The following is a 20,481-nucleotide window of genomic DNA, read 5'->3' as shown; positions in this document are numbered from 1 at the left end:
CAACATGGTGACAAAAACACAGAGGCTTTCTGGGTGTAAAATAAAATGCTTCAAAAAAATTTTGACAGTACATAGTTTACGCCAACACTGTTTCGTGGCCCACTTTTAACCAAAAGTTCACTAAATTCCAGGGAGAAACTGTACCCATCTGTTAGCCTCTTAAAGGAGCAATGCTCACTGAAATCACTGGAGGTATATCTCATATAACTCAACTTCAAAAATACTGAAATACCCTTTTAAAACAGCACCATAAGCTTTAAAAACATGTAAGACGGATATATTTTAGTGTTTTCAGCAGAATTACACTGCATGTGGGTAGGTGGGGGGTAGGGCTGGCAATTAATCCAAAATTAGAATAAATTGAAAACATCGCCTGTTGCATTTTTCAAATCACAGAAGGTTCAATATTTCTGTAGCCTGAAATGTGTGAGGTTACAAGTTTTTGCAGCAGAGCCGTTTTTTTAGAAAAGTCTACAAAAAAATCCTACTTTCTTCATTTTTTTTTAACTTTTTTCTTATCTAATATGAAAATGACAAAACTTCTCATGTCCTTCAATACAACAATTCATATCCGATATGATCCGATATTTTCAAAATCATCAGGTTTTTTTTTTTTTCAAAATTGTTCAGCCCTTGTTTAATCTGATATTGTGTTGGTTACAATAAAGAATGATTTATTGCTTGGGTTTGTTGGAAAATGCATAAGATGAGGAACCTCAGGAATAATCGTAATATTTGGGGAAAAAAATTACAATTTGATTATTTTCCCAAATTGTTCCCTATGCATGTTGCAACATTTCACTTATGATTGTCTGTGTTTTACAGTGTTTAACTAGAAAAAATCTGTTGTCACATCAGGTTATGCAATCAAGCTTGTTTATGAGGATGAATTTCAATCAACAGTTTTTGTAAACTTCTAGAAATTCAAGCACACGTACCTGCAGCTCCAGCGTCTCCCAGACTTTTAGCTGTGTTGTTGTGTTGATGTGTGTGCATGTTAATGAGCGTGCGTAGATGTGTGATGCGCTTCCTCAGCGAGTCAGTGTTGGCATTTTTAAGGATGTGTAGCCATGAAATACACTCAGAGGGACTGCTGCACCGAAGGAACACTGGAGGATCCCCGCTGTCGAAGGCTGGAAACAGAAACATGTTTTAATGCTGTGTTCACACAGTAAGGTTGTGTTTGAGTGTGTGTTACTCACTGACAGCCAGTTGTGTGTCGTCGCCTGGAAACTTCATCACCTCACATCTCTCCAACAGCAGCACCTCCTCTAGTTTACCACCCTGCACACACAGACAGTAGCTTTATACATCTAATAAACAGAATAAGGACGACTTTCTCCTCTTTTCTCTGTTTCTCTCACCTGTTCTTTCAGGATGAAGAGAAGGTTTCCTCTGAGCCGACAGAACCGTTCAGTCAGATCTGACACACAGGAGACAAAATTCAGAAACATTCTCCACACATGTAGAGTAAATCTACAGTCTCTTTAATGATCTCTGTCCCTGGTTGTACTTTTCTCTAAGGCAGGAGTTCTCAACCTCTTCAGCCCACGACCCCCAAAATAAAGGTTCCAGAGACCGGGGACCCCCACTGTACCTGAAGGTGGTTGAACAAGCCATGCACATTCAAGAATAGTCATGTGGAAACAAGATCACCCATTAGGGGGGGAAATGGCCCAGCCAAAGGCCCAGCAAAATCCTGGTCCATTGCAAAGTTTAGCTGTGGTATTTTATATTTAACCTAATAACAACCACTCTTATCAAAGAAACACATTTTAATTCATTTGCATGGTAAGAAGCCCTCTTTAAAATGTAAATCCTTTTGTTCAAAACAGAATTAAAATATGTTAAAAATAGCTAAAATGGGTCAATAATGGCAAAAAAATGGGGCGCAGGTGGCTGAGTGGTTAAGGCGCGCGCCCCATGTACATGGATGGCCCGGGTTCGAATCAGGCCTGAGGCCCCTCACCGCATGCCTCATCCCTGCCTCCGACTCCATCCACTGTCCTCTTCTATCAAATAAAGGCACAAAAATGCCCAAAATAAATAAATAAATTATGGCAAAAATGGGGGGAAAGGTGGTGAAATTCGATTTTAAAAGTAGCAGAAATGAGTTAGAAATGTCAAAAATTAGATACAAGTGGCAAAACAAAAACCAAAAAAAAAATGGCAAAAATGGGTTATAGTGGCAAAATGGGCATATTACATGGTAAAAAGGGATTCAAAAGTGGAGGAAATGGCATTAAAGCTGCAAAAATGGGGGAAATTTCGGCTGAAAATTGATATAAACTGGCAAAAATGGGTGTATCAAATTGTGAAATGTGGCTAAAGAGTGGTAAACGGGGTTAATAGTGTCAATAATGTGTCAACAGAGCCAACAATAGGCAGAGAGTGGCAAGATTTGGTTTAGAAGTGGCAAAAACAGGCAGAATAAAGTGGTGGAAAGGGTTTTAAATTGACCCAAAAAAAGTGGGTTTTAAGTTGCAAAAATGTGTTAAAATTGGTGGGAAAAATGATTAAAAACGGGTTTAAATTGGGCAGCATTGGTGTAAGTGGCAACAGTGTAATTTAAAAATGGTCTTAGTTTCTTTAAGGCATCTGGAGACCCCCTCTCAGTGTCTCGCGACCCTGAATGGGGTCCCAACCTCAACCCTGAGAACCACTGCTCTAAAGAAAAGACTCAAGTAGTGGATGCATAGATGCAACTTAAAGTGGGCTACACACTACGAGAGAATCGTGCTGTCAGCCTGAATCCCACCTTCCAACCAAAGTCAGCAAAGGTCAGATTATTAGATGGTTCTTAAAATCATCTTTCCAGATTATCCTGTGGTGTGACATCTGTCGAGAGGTGCTCCAACTCAACCAAAACTCCTGTCAAGTGTGGTGAGCACTGACAGCCCAGCAGACACATGATGAAGTCGGATAGACGTCAGAGAAGGCAGCAACAACACGAGTGTTTAACAGTACGTACTGTAAAAGAGACCACAGACGAACTGACAAGAGGCAGAGCTGAACCGAAAAGGCAACCACAACAGACGTTACATGTAGCTAACAGCTAACCACAGTAGCTTCCTCACTCTTGAGTCACGTTTGAAAACTCGAGCTGTTTTTGGAAAGATGAGGCTGACTCTGATAGTCTGAACCGAATCTGTTAGTGTGTGGTTAGAGTTGATCCTCTGGTTCTACACCACACACTCCACGTGTGGGGTCTCACACTGGAAAAAATCAGTTAAGGTTTTAAAAATATTTGTGTGTGGCAGGCTTAAGAGGCGTGGGATGTACCCGTAATGTATCAGAGGTGTCTAAACCATTCTTGTTTTTTTTTTTTGTTTTTTTTTTGCACACACAGGAAAAAAAAGAACAGAATTACACAACACTCTGCCATAACTTAAGTGTATTAAAGATGGCAAAATAAACTTCATCGGAGTGTTAGTGATTGAGGATGATTACAGCCATGTGTTTCGTAAACTGGACCTTGAGATAGAGCAGATAAAAGAAGCAAGAACGCAACTCGCAGCCATAATCCTTTTGTCTTCATTCATCAAGTTGTTATCCTTGTGAGACATCGTCAAACAGGTTGATATGTTTACCACTTAGGCCGTTGACTCAATTTATCCACGCTGACAAAATGTTTGTTTACAGAATGAACACAGTAGCACATCCTCCTCCCCTTAAACAAATGTGAAGCAAGAATTCAAGACAGGTTTTGACCAATTAGCAAGGCCACCAATAAATGTGTCATGTAAACTCGCCAGATAGTGAGAGAACATGACCTTTCAGATTTAAATTTCACTCAGAACAAGGAGGGTGGTGTTCGAGCCATTTGCTTTGTTGTGTGGAATTTCATCATTTCACACTTTACTCATTTTTAGTTAACAATTTTGATATCACCTGTGTTATTTTTGGAGTATTTCAGTATTTATCAGTGCTTCTATTTTAATAGAATTGGTCATACTGGCACTGGGTGACACTGATATTATGGCAGGTTAGCTAGGACGGGCAGGCTCTATGAAAAAGGAATGTTTCTTCTACCAGGAAGGCAGGAGTAGATGAAAGAACGGCAGTTTGTTTGGAAGAAAAACTTGCTAAATAAACACGAAATTATGACTATGACTTCAGCTTGGACACAGATACTTTCTTATCCACTGTAAGATCTACTATTCCCAGTTTTCAGTTCTGTGTTTGCTGGTTTAACTGATTGTTTAAAATTTGTTTACAATGACAAAATGTGTTTACAAGGGGAAAGGGAGCAGGGAAATGGTAAAAGGGGTCAAAGGGTGTCCAAAATGGGTTAGAAGAGGCAAAGTGGTGAAAATTAGGGCTGGCCAATTAATCAAAAATTAGATCAAATTGCAATATGGCCTGCTGCAATTATCAAATCGCAAAAGGTGCAATATTTCTTTAACATTAAATTTATATCAAAATACCAGTGTAATACTTTTTTTGCAGCAGAGACGTTATGCACTACATAATTATGCAATCATTCAAGTGCGTTTTTTTAGAATAGTCTACAGAAAAAATCCTACGTCCTTCATTTTTCTACAATTTTTGTATTAAATATGAAAATGGCAATACATCAATTCATATCTAGTTTTCAATACGAGTCAAGATCATCACAAATAAAAAATACGTAAGACAAGGAATTAAGGAATAATCGCATTTCAAATTGCACTTGCAATATTGGGTAAAAAAAATTGCAATTAGATTATTTTCCAAAATCGTTCAGCCCTAGTGAAAATGGGTTGAAAGGGGCTGAAGAATGGGTTAATGTGAGTAAAACTGGTGACAATTCACCAAAAAAAATAGAATATGTAAAAATGGGATTAAAGGTGAAAAGAGCAGGGGGGACTTATGTTGCTAACAAACAAACTAATATACAAACACAGCCGATCACATATCCTCCTTCGCAGAGGTAAAAATGGTTAAATATGATAAAAATGGGAAGAAAAAGTGGTGAAAGGGGGTGAAAGTGGTGAACATGGGTTGAAAGTGGGCAAAAAACAAGTAAAAGAGGTAAAAAAAAAGGGTGACAATTTGGCAAAAATTGGTTAAAAGTGGCAAAAGGGTCAGGACAAATGGTGTAAGGAGTAAAAGAGCGCCAAAATTGGATTAAAGTGGTAAAAATGGGTAAAAAGTGGCAGGAAAAAAAATGGCAATGAGGGGTTACAAAGTGATGAAACCTCCCAGTTTTGGTTTAGTTTGTTAAATGATAATTAAAAATTAGTTAAAGGTGACAAAGTGAGTTGAAAAGAGGCAAAGCTGCCAGGAAATATGGTAAAAGGGGTCAAAATGTGTCCAAAAATGGGTTAAGAAAGCAAAAATGGGTTAAATTGGGCAGAAATGGGAAGAAAAAGTGGTGAAAATGGGTTGAAAGAGAACAAAAAAATGGGTTAATGGAGGTTGAAATTGGTAAAAAAAAAATCTGTTAAAATAAATAAAAATGGGGGAGTTAAAATTTCAAAAAAGGGCAAAGGGGGGCAAAAAATGTTCAAAATGAGTCCACAAGTGGGTTGAATGTAGCAAAATTTTTAACAGAGGCAAACAATGGGTTAAATGTGGTAGAAATAGGAGAAAAGTAGTTGAAAAGTGGTGACCATAGCTTGAAAGTGAGAAAAGAACAGGAAAAGACAATTTGGTAGAAATGGATTAAAACTGGCAAAGGGGGCAGGAAAAATGTTGAAAGGGGTAAAAAAGTTTCCAACAATTGGATTAAAGGGGTAAAAATGGGTAACAAGTGGCAGAAAAGTGGTGAATAGGGGTTACAGAGTGATGAAAAACTCCCAGTTTTGATTTTTGGGTTAGTGTGACACATAGTAAAATAGTTGAAGGTGACAAAGTGAGTGTAAAAAAGCAGAGGTGGTAGGAAAAATAGTAAACAGGGTCCAAAAATGGGTTAAGAAAAGCAAAAATGGGTTAAATGTAGCAGAAATGGCAAAAAAAGAGGTAAAAATGGGTGGCAATTGGCAAAAATGGGTTACAATGGGGTAAGAATGGGGTTTCAAGTGGCAAAATTGCTATAGGGTGCAGGAAAAATGGTGCAATGGTGTATCAAGATGTCAAATATGGGCAAAGAAATGGGTTAATTGTGGCAAAACTTGCTTAAAAGTGGCAGAAATGTGCTGAAAATGGGTTAAACAAGTGATGAAGACAGATTAAAATGGCCAAAAAAGTATTCAAATAAGTTAAATGTCAATTTCTATTCCAGGTGATGATGATTTACACACTTGATCCAAACATGGTGGGCAGTAAACCAGATTTAATACTATGACTGGTGTAACTCTGCCAGTTTAAACACCTGTGTTGTGTTATGGTGCAAACATGAGGGAAAAATCGGCGCCACTGATAGCTCAGCCTAGCAGACACATGGTGTGTAAATAAAAGTGGTGTCAGAGTGATTCTACTTTAAACTGTCACACAACCTTTCAGGAAGTAAAGTCACGCTGAGTCAAGCAGTGGAAATAGATGCTGTGGAACCACAGTGGAACCATGATTCAACAAGAACAGAAAATATGAGAACGACATCAGTCAGAGGAAAACAAAGATAAAGAAAGAGGATATAAAAGAACAAAAGACCTCAACTGTGCAGAAAAGAACAGAATAATTCAACAGGGCCGTATACAACCTCTGTCCTGCCGTCCTATTCGTAGCTTTCCTTCTTTCTGGAAGCTTCCGCATGTTTCTTCTCTGGACAGAAACTGCAGCTGTTTGTTGTTCACCCTTAGCTTCATCCTCCTCATCTTCATCCTCCTGTCACATCACCTCCATGTCCACCTGCATCATCCTGGTCTGGTCCTCATCACTGCCTAAACGAGAGAAAATCTTGATCAAACATGGATAACAACACAAATAAACCAGAGCAACTAAAGATTTTTTAGCCTCTTACTAATATTTAAAGCATCTTTATCAAAAAATTACAAGACTTTTTTCGAACTACAAGCAAAATACGAATCTATTCATATTTAAACGGCTAAGAAATGAATACTTTTCTCTTAAAACAAATTTTTGACAGTTTAGTGACAATAAAAACGTGCAGATAGGAAAATGAAAATCAGCCGTTGACTCATTAGTTAGCTTAAAGACAGACGGTGTGACGTAACTGCGATTGTCCTGTCATGATGGTCGGCAGCACTCAGACCGATATGTTGGCACGAGCGTTTCAGAAAGTAACCGTTAACTTGCAAAATCGACTTTATATGAACGAAACTATTCTAAATTACATATAAATCTTTAAAACAGTGTTATTCGCATCCCTTACCGGCAAGGAGAGCACGCTTCTGGGATCAAATTCAACTCTTCCAACCGCAGTTTGTTTTGCCTGGAGACCATAGTGGAAAACCTTTGGACCGCTCAAGTATCGCGAGAGCTGCTTGTTACCAGGCCTGCAATGCTCACATAGACCCAGAAGATGTCGCGAGAAAGACGAGAATATGAACCACATACTGAAAGACCAAAGAAAAAAACCTTATGGAGACAATAAAAGTTATTTATTAATATGTAAACATATGAAGTTCATTTTTTAGATTGGTTTGTAAACTGTTTGATTGCATTTTTTTATTTCTATAAAATATTTAGAATGCTACATTTTTTATTTTTTCTCCTGTACGTTGTCTTTGTGCTTAGTGTGGACTTTATATCCCCGTTTCATTGTGAAAATTAACTTTAAAAACATAAAACGTGACTAAAACGATTTTAATATTTATTATTTACGTTTACAGCTGATTTGCTCTTGGATGCCATATTTATAGGACACCAGTAAAGCACTGTTATTCACCCGTTTACAATGTTTGTTTTTTTTTTAAATAGAAATAACCAGGAGTTAAAATCTACTGCAATAAAAAAGTTTTATACCATTCACAACTGAGCCTTTTTTCAATTAATCTTAAACTTGTGGATGGAAACACTAAACCAAACCATTAGTAATATGAGATTTCCTCGCTGGGCCATGATGTACACAAACATCAGGATACCAGAGAATAAAGTCGGAACTGAGACAACTTTGATGGAAAAATGCTTAAGTAACTGTAAAAAATGCCCAGAATGGGTTAAAAGGAGCAGAAATTGGATGAAAGGGTGGCAATAGGGGTCGAAAAATTGTGAAAATGGGTTAAAAGGGGCAGAAATGGGATGAAAAGGTGGAATAAGAGGTCAAACTTTGTGAAAATAGGTTGAAAGTGGCCAAAAATTGGTTAAAAGGGGTAAAATGGGGCAGGAAAAAATGTTTAAAGGGGGTCAAAAAGTGTTCAAAATGGGTTAAAAGAGGCAAACTGAACCAACTGTGGCTAAATTAAAGTGGCGAATATGGGTTAAATGTGGTGGAAGAAGTGGAAATGGGTTAAAAACAGCCAAAAAGAATGGGTTAATAGGAGTAGAAATTAGTGAAAATTGGCAAAAAAAAATTGAAATTAGATTAAAACAGGCAAAGGGAGCAAAGGGGCAGGAAAAATTAAGCAAATATGTTTAAAAAATTTCCCAAATAATGGTTTATAAGCAGTATAAATGGTTAAAAATGGGCAAAAGTTGATTTCAAGTGGCAAAATGGGTTAAGAAGGCAAAGGGGGCAGAAAAAGCAGTGGAAAAGTGGTAAAAAGAGGTTAAATATTTCTAAAGAGGGTTTAAAAAATTATTTAAAATGAGTTAAATGTAACAAAATTGGTTTCTATGGGTAGATATGGGTTGAAAGTGACAGAAATAGGTGGGGAAAAGTGGTGAAAGGGGTCTGAAATGGTGAGAATGGATTGAAAGCGGTTCAGAAATAAGTTGAAAAAATGGTTGAAAATGTGCAAAAGTTGGTTAAAAGAGGCTAACCAGGATTTAAAAAGGTAAAAATGGGATTAAAAGTGCAAAAGGAAATACTGTTAAAAAAAAAAAAAAAGCGTCCAAAATGGGTTGAACAAGGCAAAATCAGTTCAACGAAGCAAGTATGGGATAAAAGAGGGGGAAAATAAGATTTAAAATGTACAAAAGTAGTACAAAGAGGCAAACTAGGATTAAAGAAAAGGTAAAAACAGGGTTAAAATACGAAAGGAAAAACTTTTTAAAAAGGGTCAAAAAGTGTCCAAAATGGGTTAAAAGAGGCAAAATCTGTTCAAAGTGGCAAATATGGATTAAAATTGACAGAAATAGGAAGGAAAAGGTGGTGAAAGGTGTCAAAATGGTGAGAATGGATTGAAAATGATTCAGAAATGGGTTAAAAGAGGTAAAAAAAAGGGGGGGGGGTTAAAATATGCAAAAGTTGCTTAAAAGAGTAAAACTAGGATTTAAAAAGGTAAAAATGGGGCTGAAAGTGCAAAAGGAAAAACTTTTTAAAAAGGGGTCCAATAGTGTCCAAAATGGGTTAAAAGAGGCAAAATCGGTTCAAAGTGGCAAATATGGATTAAAATTGTCAGAAATGGGAAGGAAACGTGGTGACGGGGTCAAAAATGTGGTGAAAATGGGTTAAAAGTGGTAAAAACATTGGGCTAAAAGAGGTTAAAAATGGTTGAAAACAGGCAAAATTAGTTTAAGTTGGCGCAATGGGTTTGAAAGAGGTTGACACTTCTCCAATGATCCAGAATGAGATAAAGAATGCCAGAACCACTGCTGTTCATCCAACACACACTTTGATATCATCAATGAATCACAGCTGAGGAAGGCTCATTTACTGAGTTATTCAGGGCTCAGCCAATTCTGTGGGTAGGCTGAGTTCAGGTTAAAGAAATGCAACATTTCTGCGTCATGGCTTTACATTTTGTGATGCATTATGTGTAAGAATAAAGCTCTGAACTGTTACAGTCTGAGCTCTTTTTAGATAATTCAAACACTGCAGGGTCACAAAAAATCAGTAATGCATGCAGACTAATTTAACTGTTTGGCTTCATAAATCTGCATCTAAAAATAAGTACAGAGGAGAAAAATCTCTGGCGTTGTGTGGAATGGCAATGCTGAATTAAAGTAAAAGCCCTGCTTACTTACAGGAAGTGGACAGGGTGTTCTCAGCAGGTTTCATTTGTTAACACATGTGCAGCGGGTCAGGATGGAGATGTCTTCTCTCTGTCTGCTTCTCTGTGAGTAATCTCTGAAATTTACATGTTTTTATCTATCATGTCATTTTATTCATGTTTTTATTTCACTGCAATGACTTGTTTTGTTTTTTATATATCTTCAGTAATTTAAAAATCCTCTTTATTAACAGTCTGAATATTTGTCACCCTGCCAGGGTTTATTTGAATAAATCAAAGCATGAAAACTTAATGCCCAGAAAAAGTACAGTTGAGACATTACTGCTGCAGATGTGTGGTGAATATAGCCTCACCAGGTCCTGGATTTTAGGGCACATTTTAAATATCTTAAGATATAATTTCATTTTCTCTTTCAGAGGGAACTAGAACTTCCTGGTTCCCAGTTGTATACCTCACAGAGGTATACAGCTGCCAGACTGTGGGGGGTCAAGACGAAAGGCTAGGGTTGTTTCTGCTCTGACTGGTAGAACTTTTATTTCTTCAACAGTGCACGTTTAGTTTTTAACTGTAGACCAGTGCTTCCCAATGCTAGGTCATTTATAATAACAGAAAACCATAGAGATAAAATAACAATAATAATAATAATTAAACCACATTTTCATGGTCAGAAAACACTTGATAACATGTTATTATCTTAAGACTTAAAAGGTCTAACCTTGTTTTCATGTATTTTGAGAGAGTGAGATGAATTCAGTTCTTCCTTGATTCAGAGTGGACCTTTCTGCAAAGTCAGAGTAAAACTGCTCAGAGCAATCTTGAGATATTCTTTTTGCAAGAATGTCCCGAGCAGACAACCCTAAAACAAAACTGGTCCTGGCTGTCGCTGGCTCAAATGCATAAAGCTTGATTTCTCTATCTTTTTGACACTTTTAGACTCCGCAGACTTACGGTTTTTGAAACAACGATTGCCATGACACCAGAAATTAAACTTTGAAATCATATTTGTGAAAATCAAACCATATCAATACCTGTTTTAATATAACAGGAACAAAGAAATAAAAGTTTGGACGCCCACGATTGGAAACTCGCTAGAATTTAAACGCCTGGGGACTACAGGCCTCCGCAAGGTTTCTGATCGGCAGTAAAAACAGAACGAACGGTGAAGAAGAGTAGGGGTGTTTTTTCCATGCCATAAATGTTTGTTCTAGTTTTTTTGTATCCAGATCTTAACAATCTAGACTGTACAGTTAGTCAGATATTTCCTTTTTTAACCGATGAGTCTACCGTTAAACATTACAACACATTTTAGATATACAAAAACCCAACACTGGAGTGTCTATACAGCAACAAACTCCACAGGCATGTTTTGTGGACCTCTGAGACCAATATAAACTTGGCTTAAAAGGGTCAAATATGTGACCTTTAAAGCAAAACTTTCTTATATTTACCTTAAGTTACATTTAAAATTAATTTTACAACTTTAAATATTGAGTCATATTTTGACCTTTAAAACCTTACTTTCACTTTTAATCATACATTTTACCTTTTGGAATCATGATTTAAAATTTTATCTTACATTTTTAAACTCACAATTTCAAACTAATCTAATATTTTGACTATTATAAACCTTGATTTTGATTGTTTAATTTTTTTTTTAACCTTTGAAAATCATGGTTTTATGGAATTAGATGTGTGGATCAACAGCAAATGTATACCTGACAGTCACAGTTGATAAAAATCAAAGGTTCCTAGGGTTAACCTTTGAAATTCCATAGAAAATGCTTGGGGTCATTTTTGATCCCAGGTATGGAAAAGTGTGGTACTGATACAAAAAATGCAATTACTTAAAAAATATAATAATTAGATACAAATCCAAATGGCCTCATGTCAAAGACAACCTATTTGAGGAATACATGGAAGATTAAACAATGAAAAATTGAAATTACAAAGATATCGCTAACAAACAACCGCTGGGGTCATTTTTGACCCTACTTATGCATCTAAGGGTTAACGTTGTTGGTGTTTTTTTCTGGCTGGTTTAGTGCTGAACTCTCTACACGCTGGATCTCCTAAAGGTAAAACCTTTAAATTTGAACTTTTATACAGGTTACTGTGTAATATTTTCACATATTTTCTGAGTAAACATGAGTTGTTTTAGCTCTCTCTCATCCCTCACGCATGCTTCTCCCTCCTCCAGTCTCTGTCACGCTCTCTCCAAATCGATCTCAGTTCTTTAAACGTGAAAGTTTCTCTGTGAGCTGTGAGGAAGACGAGGAGGAACCAGGGACCACATGGACAGTGATGAAGAGGACTGATGATGGAGAGGTTTGTCCAGATCCATCAGACTTATTTACTGTATGTGATGGGGATTTTCTTCAAACATGAAATGCAATTATAGGTTGATTTCATCCCGCTAGATAGAAGTGTCTGAATATCAGTTTTTTTATTACCAATAGAGCACATTAGTAAAACATTTTAGCATCCAAGCATACCCCTAATAAATGACCTCTGTGTAAAATGGTGAATCTGTACCTTTACCTGTCAGTAGAGTTTTCCCTTTTTTCTGTTGGCATGTTCCCCCACAGGTGAGTCAGTGCGCGTCCTCCTGCTCCATTTCTGCTGCATATCCAGCCACTGACAGTGGAGAGTACTGGTGTGGAAATCAACATGGAGCAACCAGCAACAGCTTCAACATCACTGTCACTGGTAGGCTGTGGGTTTGAAACACTTACTCAGTTAAAAGCTCTCAAATATAGGGAATGAATATTTCATTTTTATTTGTCCAATGCTAATTTGTATAGGGAAAACTCTGAAGAAGGTAAACTCTTGACTCCATCTGATTTGCAATTCAGGTCTAGCTGGGCCTTTAACCCCTTAAAGTCTACCTCTATCTCATCAATAGGATCAATAAATTACCCCCAAAAATTCTGAATACAATCTGATAAATGATTTAAAAAAAAGCCCTCAAGTGGATTATCAGTTACCAAAAACACCTAATGTATCAAATGAGATACAAAAAATATATATGTTAAATTTTTTGGAAAATTAGACTTTTTGGAATTTCAGTAGAAAGTGAAATAAACATTTCAGTTCCAAAAAGAAAGATAATTTTCTGGCTATAATTTGTGTTTTCAGGCTTTAATAGGTTAAAATACTTAAAACTCAACAATGCATACAAATAAAAGTAATTACCATCTCAATATAAATGTATTCTAATGGGGTAGAATACATAGAAGTTCCTAGTGTGGTGTTTTAGTAGCAACTGCTCAATTAAAGAAGGTAACTGCAATTGCTTTAAAAATGTCATTAGATTTAACAAAATCATTGCTAAAGAAATATATAAATATATGTGCAATAGTTTAAGTCCCACAGCTCCCCAGTAGGTGTTTCTCTGTTTTAAGTCTGTTAATTTAACTGAAAATTGAATGTTTGGCATTTTAAGACTTTCTTTGTTTAGATTTTAGGATTTTACAGTTTGTGTACACTTGATATGTGGAATTTAATGTTTATTGCAAGAAACATCAGTTTTCATCTTCATTTATGACAGAAGATGTTGTTTTATTGGCTTTAATGTACTAAATTTATCCTTAAAAATTATTATCTTGTTAGACTAACTAGCAAGCTAGCTAACTAGCAAGCCACCATCAGACAATATTAAACATAAGAGATAAATAATGAAAGAGCAAGTTCGGCTAGCTGTAAATTAGCTATGCTTGACTGAATTATTTTCAAATGCTAATTTGTAAGCTAGCCAACTAGCAGCTTCAGGAGGCTCGATTAATTAGCTGGTGTTACCACCTAGTGTCCCAAACTGCATGTCTTTTCTAAACACTAAAAAACCTAGAGCACATAAGTGAGTTTAGTGCGTTCACATTGGAAAACTAACTCAAATTAACGCCATAATGGAGACTTTACTGTTAGCATGCTAGCGCGCTAGCTAACGATAGCATCCGCTAGCTAGCTGACATGTTATTAGCAACTACAGCACGTTTCAATCAAGAAAAGGGCATTTGAGACTGAATAAGTTCGTTTTATTGAAGAAAATAATGGAAACATAAAATACAAGTTACATGAAATCAATACTGAGTAAAAATAGCCACCAAATTTAGATAGAAATCATCTGTTAGTCATCTGCTGTCATAGAAGTAACCCTAACCCTAAACAATGGCAGTTAAACTGTCTTCAGTCAAAACCTGTTGGGATTTAATGCTCCATACTGCATTCAAGTGTACTAGAATACAGTATACTAACAAGTGTATGCAATTTGAGACGTACTGACCAATTCTAGCTATATTAGCTGGATAAGAATTATTTAGCAAACAAGCTAACTTTAGCATACAAAAACAAGTAGATTTGAGCCAAACATCCTGCTTGTGTTGGCCCGTTTTTCCTTTTTTCTCTTTTTAAAATTACATTATGACTTTCAAATTACAGTTTTAGAAACCAGACTTTTTGTAGACTTTTCTAGTTAATGCTAGCAAGTAGCATTTTTCAAGCTAATGTTTGCACTGTTACAACTTGAAGCTTAGCTAGCACAAAACCTGGCTCAGTCCTTGACATATCAATCAATCCACTGGTTTTAAAATAGGCAAGAGGAAAAATGGCCCATCTTCATATTTTTTAGTAATTTTCAACTTATATGTGATGACTTTTTTTTTCTTGGTGTGATGTTTGGCAAACATTTCATTTATATTTTCATAAGCCACAAAATTTATAATTTATTGCTTCTTTGGGGCTTACCACCCACTTGTAACACAGGGATAAAATATACACAGTTGTTATACTAAATAACAAATATGCATAAATAACACAGAAAGAAATCAATGCCTGTATGAAATTAATTTTAATCAGATACGGTACGAGAAAATTCTATGTCATGTATGTACTTTGTCTTCAGCTGGTCCCGTGGTCCTAGAGATACCTGGACTTCCTGTGACAGAGGGTGATGATGTGGTTTTGAGATGTAGACTTCAGAGTCACACGTCCGGCTGGGCCATCTATACTGCATTCTACAGAGACGGCAATATTTTTGGTGGCAGCTACACAGGAAACATAACTCTCTTCAAAGTTTCCACGTCTGATGAAGGACAGTACAAGTGTGGAATCTTTGGGTCTGATAAGTCACCAGAGAGCAAGCTGACTGTCAGAGGTAAGGACTCAGTTATTGTTGATAGTTGTGCCTTCTGAAACCAGAGTTATTTCACCAGGTTATTTTCAATCATAGAAAAAAAAAACAAAAACAAAAAAACGCCCTTGGCTACCACCTCTTTCTCCTTAAATGCCACCAATTGGCTCGGTCATTCTCTGAACGGAGAACAAGCGAATCAGCTTCAAAGAGTGATCTGCCTGATGACAGACGTGGAATCTGGCCAATCCTTTAACCTTGCAAGGGTGAATAGGTGGTAATTTAAAGCACAGCTACACTGGCCTTTCTACTCTATATAAGCCTGGAGGAAACATTTAAATTTTATGATATCAGCTTTCTATGTTAACCCAAACAGGCTCTCCCACTGATGTCTCCACAACGCCCTCTGTAGGCCGCGGTTCTGCAGCCCACCTGCTGTCTGTCTTCACTCTGCTGCGCCACCTGTTGGTTGGAAGTCCTTTCCTGTTGTCTACCATTTTACTGGGACTGATCTGCAGAGACAGGAGGAAAGGTGAGAATAACTGCATTACAAAAGACACTGATGTAGCTTTGTTTAATGTAGCTTACAGGCATAAGAGCTCAAGTAGAGACGTTCATTTCATTCTCTTCAAGAGTTGAGAGCTAAATTTTCCCAGCCGTTCTGTCTTTGGTCATAAAGGTTAACCCACGGAGGGTGTTGAGCGCTTTTCACAGCTTTTTGGTCATTTTTTTCTTTTGTTTTTTTTTTTCCGTTGTTTTAATTAAGAATTTTAAAATTCGAATACCAGAACCTGTTACAGGTCAATAATTATCTCAGGAGTCATTGCTACAAGTTTATAGTTTTTTCCTGTAAGTCACCAAATGTCAGCCCTTTTTACATATTTGGCATTAGAGGAAAAGTCATGCTTTTTCCTGGTTTATAAAGTTACTATTATATCAATTTATTCAAATCTTAAGATTCCAAAAAGTAATACTACATAAAGATCAAAGTTGTTACTAATTATTAACTGATCCAGTCTATGATGATGCCCTTCAAGGAAATAAGATTTGCATGTATTATAAGGATGGGGGGGGCTTCTTTTTTCTTGACAAAAATCAGGATTTTCAGCACTTTAACTGGAAACTGAATGGTTAAATTCCAAAAAGTTAATTCTATATAATTCTATATATGATCAGGTCTGATCCTGATTTTAAAAACATTTTATAAATGTATAGTATTTTTTAATACTATTTGGTCGTGGCATCCATTTTTGGTCACAAACTGGCTGAGTGTAACAAATTAATAAAATCTTGAATTGAAAACATAATAATGCTTGAAAATCAAGTTGTTGCTCATTATTAACACTTGTAAGGCTGTGATAACCCCCTTCAAGGAAAGCTAACTGCCATGCAGTGTATGGGAAATAATTAATCTTTGTGTCTTTACATTATGAACATCAGGATTTTGTCTTAAACTGACAATTTAGGGGTTAAATTTTCCAAAAATAATCAATATCTGATATTTATGATCAAATGTAATCTTGATTTTAAAAATAAATGCAAAAGAAGCATTGATTTAAAATTAAAACCTTAATTTATAATATTCTTGTTGTTGTTTTTGTATGCTGACATTTTTGGTCACAGACATTCTCAATGTAATAAATTTGATACAAATTGAGGGCAAGTCCGTCAGTGAAGGGGATAGAGGGGAGAGCTTTCCGGGGCCCATGGAAGTCAGGAAATCATGGTCAGTTGTAAAGTTCAGCTTTGCTAACCATATTTTATTTTTAACCCAAATAATAAAAACTCTTATCAAAGCAACAAAAAAATGAACTACTAATTGCTGTAGTGTAGTATAGCCTAATTAAAATTGCAAATCCTTTCTTTAAACCAAAATTACCTTTTTGTTTTTGCTAATGTTACAAATGTGCAGGAGGTCAGTTGACTAAAATATTTGGGAGGTAAGGATGCCAAAAAATAATAATAATGATAATAAATTTTATTTGTATTGCACTCTACATTTCAACAATCTAAAAGTGCTACAGAGCAGAAGAATAATACAATATAATTATAAGATTAAGTAAGAGGAGAACCTATAAAAGACATTTAGCAAAATGAAGTAAAGGGAAAATTGGTTTAAAGGGGCAAAAATTGGTCAAGAAATGAAAAAATGGAAAGTAACATGCTGGAAAGTGGTTAAAAATGGCTGAAATGGGATTAAAAAAATGGAAATATTGGTCAAGAAAGGCACCAGGGGCAAAAGTAGGTTGGAAATTTTTGGAAATTTGTTAGAAAGTTTGAAAAATTGGTTAACAGAGGCAAAAATTGGTCAGGTAAGGCAAAAAGTGGTAAATAAAGGGAAGGGGTGGTGAAAAGCAGTTAAAAAGAAGAAAAAAAATGCTAAATAGAGGCAAAAATGGGTCAAGAAAGGCATAAAGAGGGCAAAAATGGGTGGGAAAATGGTTAAAAGTGGCTCAAAAGTGGTAAATGAGCTTAAAGTGGCAAAAATGAGTCAAGAAAGATAAAGAATGGGGAAATTTGAGGGGAAAAAGTGGGAAAATGTGGAAAAACTTGAGGGATGGGATAACTAATTTCAACATCAGAACCCAATAATAGTTTGACTCACTTTTCAGGTACAAAACGAGGAAACAGTTAGCCAGGATGCTAGCACCAATGCTACTGCTTCAACACACATGGACTGATATCATCAGTAAATCACAGCTGGGGAGGGCCCTCTCTGGAGTGGCCAGGGGCCCAGCCTAGACTGTGGGCCGGTCTGAAAAAACTAAAGATGAAGAGGAAATACATAATTAATTAGTGAAATGTCTCTTTAAGAATATTTTCTGCCGTTTTTCTATCTTTTACAGTCCAGCAAGCCAAGAGAAGCAGGCAGACATCCACCGCTGTCATCATGGAGATGGAGCACTGCAGAGTGTATCCTTATACGTGATGCTAATGTGACATTATAGATGGACTTAAAGCTGAATATGAAGACTTAAGCCATCCTAATGACATCCTTTTGCCTTTTGAACTGAATTTTGTTTATTTTCAAATGTTACTGACATGTACTTTTTAACATATTTTCCACATTGTTCTGTAAATTTCTGTTTGTGAACTTTGCTTCAATGACATGTAATAACAATCTTGTTGCGGTTCTTTTCACACTTGGTGAGTCTGAATCACTCTGCCTCCTTCAATGTTTGTAAGTTTCTAAAGCGGTGGGTTCAACAGGAAGTCCCCGTGCATGTGGCCTGAGCTCTGTCTTCTTGTGGTTAACATTGTTGTAACTTAGGCTAACAGTACATAAAGATCATCAACAAGGGAATAAAAAGCTGACTTTAGAAAACATAAGTGTGTTAAAGGTTGTTTAGTGCAACAAGAACCAAAACAACACTGTTATCATTGTTTCCTCTGGGCCAGAGTGCAGGTTCAAGTTTGTGTTCACTAACTTTCCATCTGACAGGAAACCCCGCTGGTCTTCTCAGTGCCTTTAGTCCTCATCTCTGTTTACTGAGGGGACATCGCTGCTTTCACACTTACCTAAGGATTAAAAAAAAGGTTTCCTGAATGCTTTTTAAGTGCGAATATGTCTGCTTTTTTGTCCTGAAGCCAGCAGTAAAATGAAGTGGTCAGATAAATGTTGATTTTGACATTCAAGTATCATTGACTAAGTTTGAACTCACTCTCTGGTGCCCCCTGCTGGTAATATCAAGCATAAAAACAATTAAACTTATTTTAATGCTGCTTTATTCTGGAGATTATTTTTAACATTTTCTTATGCCTTTGAGGTGTAAAATTAAAAAAGCATGCTCACATGTTTCTTATTTGTGTTTGTGTAGAAACAAAAGACTTTTAGGTGGACAGTTTTACTATTATTTAAACAGAGACAGGCACCGTGCTCCCAGGGCCTAAGGACATGGTCAGCACCAGAGTGGTCATTTTCACACCTTCAAGGACCCTAAAGGGTCCTACCTGCTCTCTCCTCATGAATCCGGCCCAAAACATGACTCCGCCCCCTCCTTGCTGACGTCACAGCCTTGTTGGGACACGGTGGCCATCCACTACTCCTCCATCTGGACCATCCAGGGTTGCACGGCACTCATCAGTCAACAAGACTGTTTTAAAATGAGTCTTCATGTATTTCTGGGCCCACTGCAACTGTTTCTGCTTGTGAGCATTGGTTAGGGGTGGCTGAATAGTAGGTTTATACACGACTGCAAGCCTCTGGAGGATCCTACACCTTGAGGTTGGTGGGACTCCAGAGGCACCAGCAGCTTCAAATACCTGTTTGCTGCTTTGGAATGGTATTTTAGCATCTGCTCTCTTAATCTGATGAATTTATCTTTACCTGCATGAACCCGTCTGTGCTCTGAATCAGACACAAATTTCTTCACAGTACGTTGATCACGATTAATTTTTAATGAAATATCGAATGTTTTCATTCCTTGTCCAAGGCATTACACTATTTGACACTTTTCAGCAGCAGAGATCCTTTTTCTTTCCCATATTGCTGAAACCTGTGGCCTGCTTAATAATGTGGAAAAGTGAATTTAGAGATTAGAGTCAGAATTTCGGGATCAATGTAGATATTCTGTCTTTAGTCACAAAATTCTGAGGAAAGTAGGACATTTTTGAAATATGTCAGAATTCAGAGAATAAGGTCAAAGTTTTGTGATGAATGAAAGAATTCTGGCATTAATTCCATTGTTATATAGGGGGAGTCAGAATTCAAGTGTATAAATCAAAATTTGGAGAAAAAAGTCTGAGTTCTGACTTTTTTTGGTCAGAATTAAAGAGATTAAAGACAGAATTCTGAGATTAAAGTCAGAATTCTGAGATTTCACTCCAAATTATGACCCTAATCTCAGAATTCAAGTCAAAAATCAAGTCAGAATTATTTAAATTTAAGTCAAACTTCAGCGATTAAAGCCACAATTAAGGAATTTAAGTAAGAAGTCTAGATTAAAGTCAGAATTCAAAGATTAAAATCTGAAGTCAGAGATTTAAGACAGATTAAATAAATTTAAGTCAGGATTCTAAGGTTAAAGCCAGAATTCTGAGATTATAATCAGTGTAGTGTTCTTGTCCAGTGTCTAACAACTCTTGACGTAACACCAAGCTAAACCGTGTCAATGAAGACGGAGTCTCAGTGAGGTTTCTCTCTTTTACTAAAGTAAGTCCACATTAACATTTGGTGAAAACTGCAAAAAAAATAAAAATAAAAAGATATAAAAACATTCAATTTTTACCATGGTACAAAAGAACTGCATATGAAATAAAACTACAAATTATACAAACATACTTCAACAATATCCTATAAAATATAATGTCCAACATCTCTACAATAACACAAAATACTCACAGCATTGCCAGTCCTATGCTTCTAGTGGATGGCAGTGGATTGTCCCTGAACTGAACTGTTAACCAACTCCTCAACAA

At 36.5% G+C, this 20,481-nt stretch overlaps 2 protein-coding genes across 3 annotated transcripts in view; one reads left to right on the top strand and one right to left on the bottom strand.

Annotated features, from left to right (window-relative positions):
* Positions 1–7,357, bottom strand: part of LOC121504672 (type II inositol 3,4-bisphosphate 4-phosphatase-like) — a 33,483-nt gene extending 26,126 nt beyond the window's left edge. Inside the window, exons 1-5 of the mRNA XM_041779674.1 lie at positions 7,256–7,357; positions 6,623–6,803; positions 1,365–1,423; positions 1,203–1,284; positions 939–1,133 (exon numbers count right to left, since the gene is read on the bottom strand). Of these exons, the coding sequence (XP_041635608.1) occupies positions 939–1,133; positions 1,203–1,284; positions 1,365–1,423; positions 6,623–6,743 (457 nt within the window). The 5' untranslated portion in view covers positions 6,744–6,803; positions 7,256–7,357. The remainder of the gene's footprint in view (positions 1–938; positions 1,134–1,202; positions 1,285–1,364; positions 1,424–6,622; positions 6,804–7,255) is intronic.
* Positions 7,358–10,000: 2,643 nt separating this feature from the next.
* LOC121504885 (Fc receptor-like B) lies at positions 10,001–18,835 on the top strand. 2 transcript variants are annotated; one of them, XM_041779970.1, is made up of 7 exons: positions 10,001–10,043; positions 11,981–12,013; positions 12,136–12,263; positions 12,524–12,644; positions 14,836–15,087; positions 15,476–15,595; positions 17,910–18,835. In XM_041779970.1, exons 1-7 carry the CDS (start codon positions 10,013–10,015, stop codon positions 17,990–17,992), a joined length of 768 nt encoding a protein of 255 aa, XP_041635904.1. In that variant the 5' UTR covers positions 10,001–10,012; the 3' UTR covers positions 17,993–18,835. The 2 variants fall into 2 exon arrangements, with proteins under 2 accessions (XP_041635904.1, XP_041635903.1); XM_041779969.1 differs by having other exon boundaries at positions 15,440–15,595.
* Positions 18,836–20,481: the final 1,646 nt, after the last annotated feature.

Source organism: Cheilinus undulatus, linkage group 22 (assembly GCF_018320785.1).
Source record: "Cheilinus undulatus linkage group 22, ASM1832078v1, whole genome shotgun sequence".
Taxonomy (NCBI): domain Eukaryota; kingdom Metazoa; phylum Chordata; class Actinopteri; order Labriformes; family Labridae; genus Cheilinus; species Cheilinus undulatus.
Note: the sequence above shows the minus strand (reverse complement) of the source record. Positions and strands in the feature narration are given on the sequence as shown.

Excerpts from the sequence above, each read along its gene's own strand:
- LOC121504885 (XM_041779969.1), top strand. The coding sequence starts at position 10,013 with ATGGAGATGTCTTCTCTCTGTCTGCTTCTCT. Across the intron at positions 12,014-12,135 it reads ACACGCTGGATCTCCTAAAG|TCTCTGTCACGCTCTCTCCA; the intron begins GTAAAACCTTTA and ends TCCCTCCTCCAG. Across the intron at positions 15,088-15,439 it reads GAGCAAGCTGACTGTCAGAG|GCTCTCCCACTGATGTCTCC; the intron begins GTAAGGACTCAG and ends TAACCCAAACAG.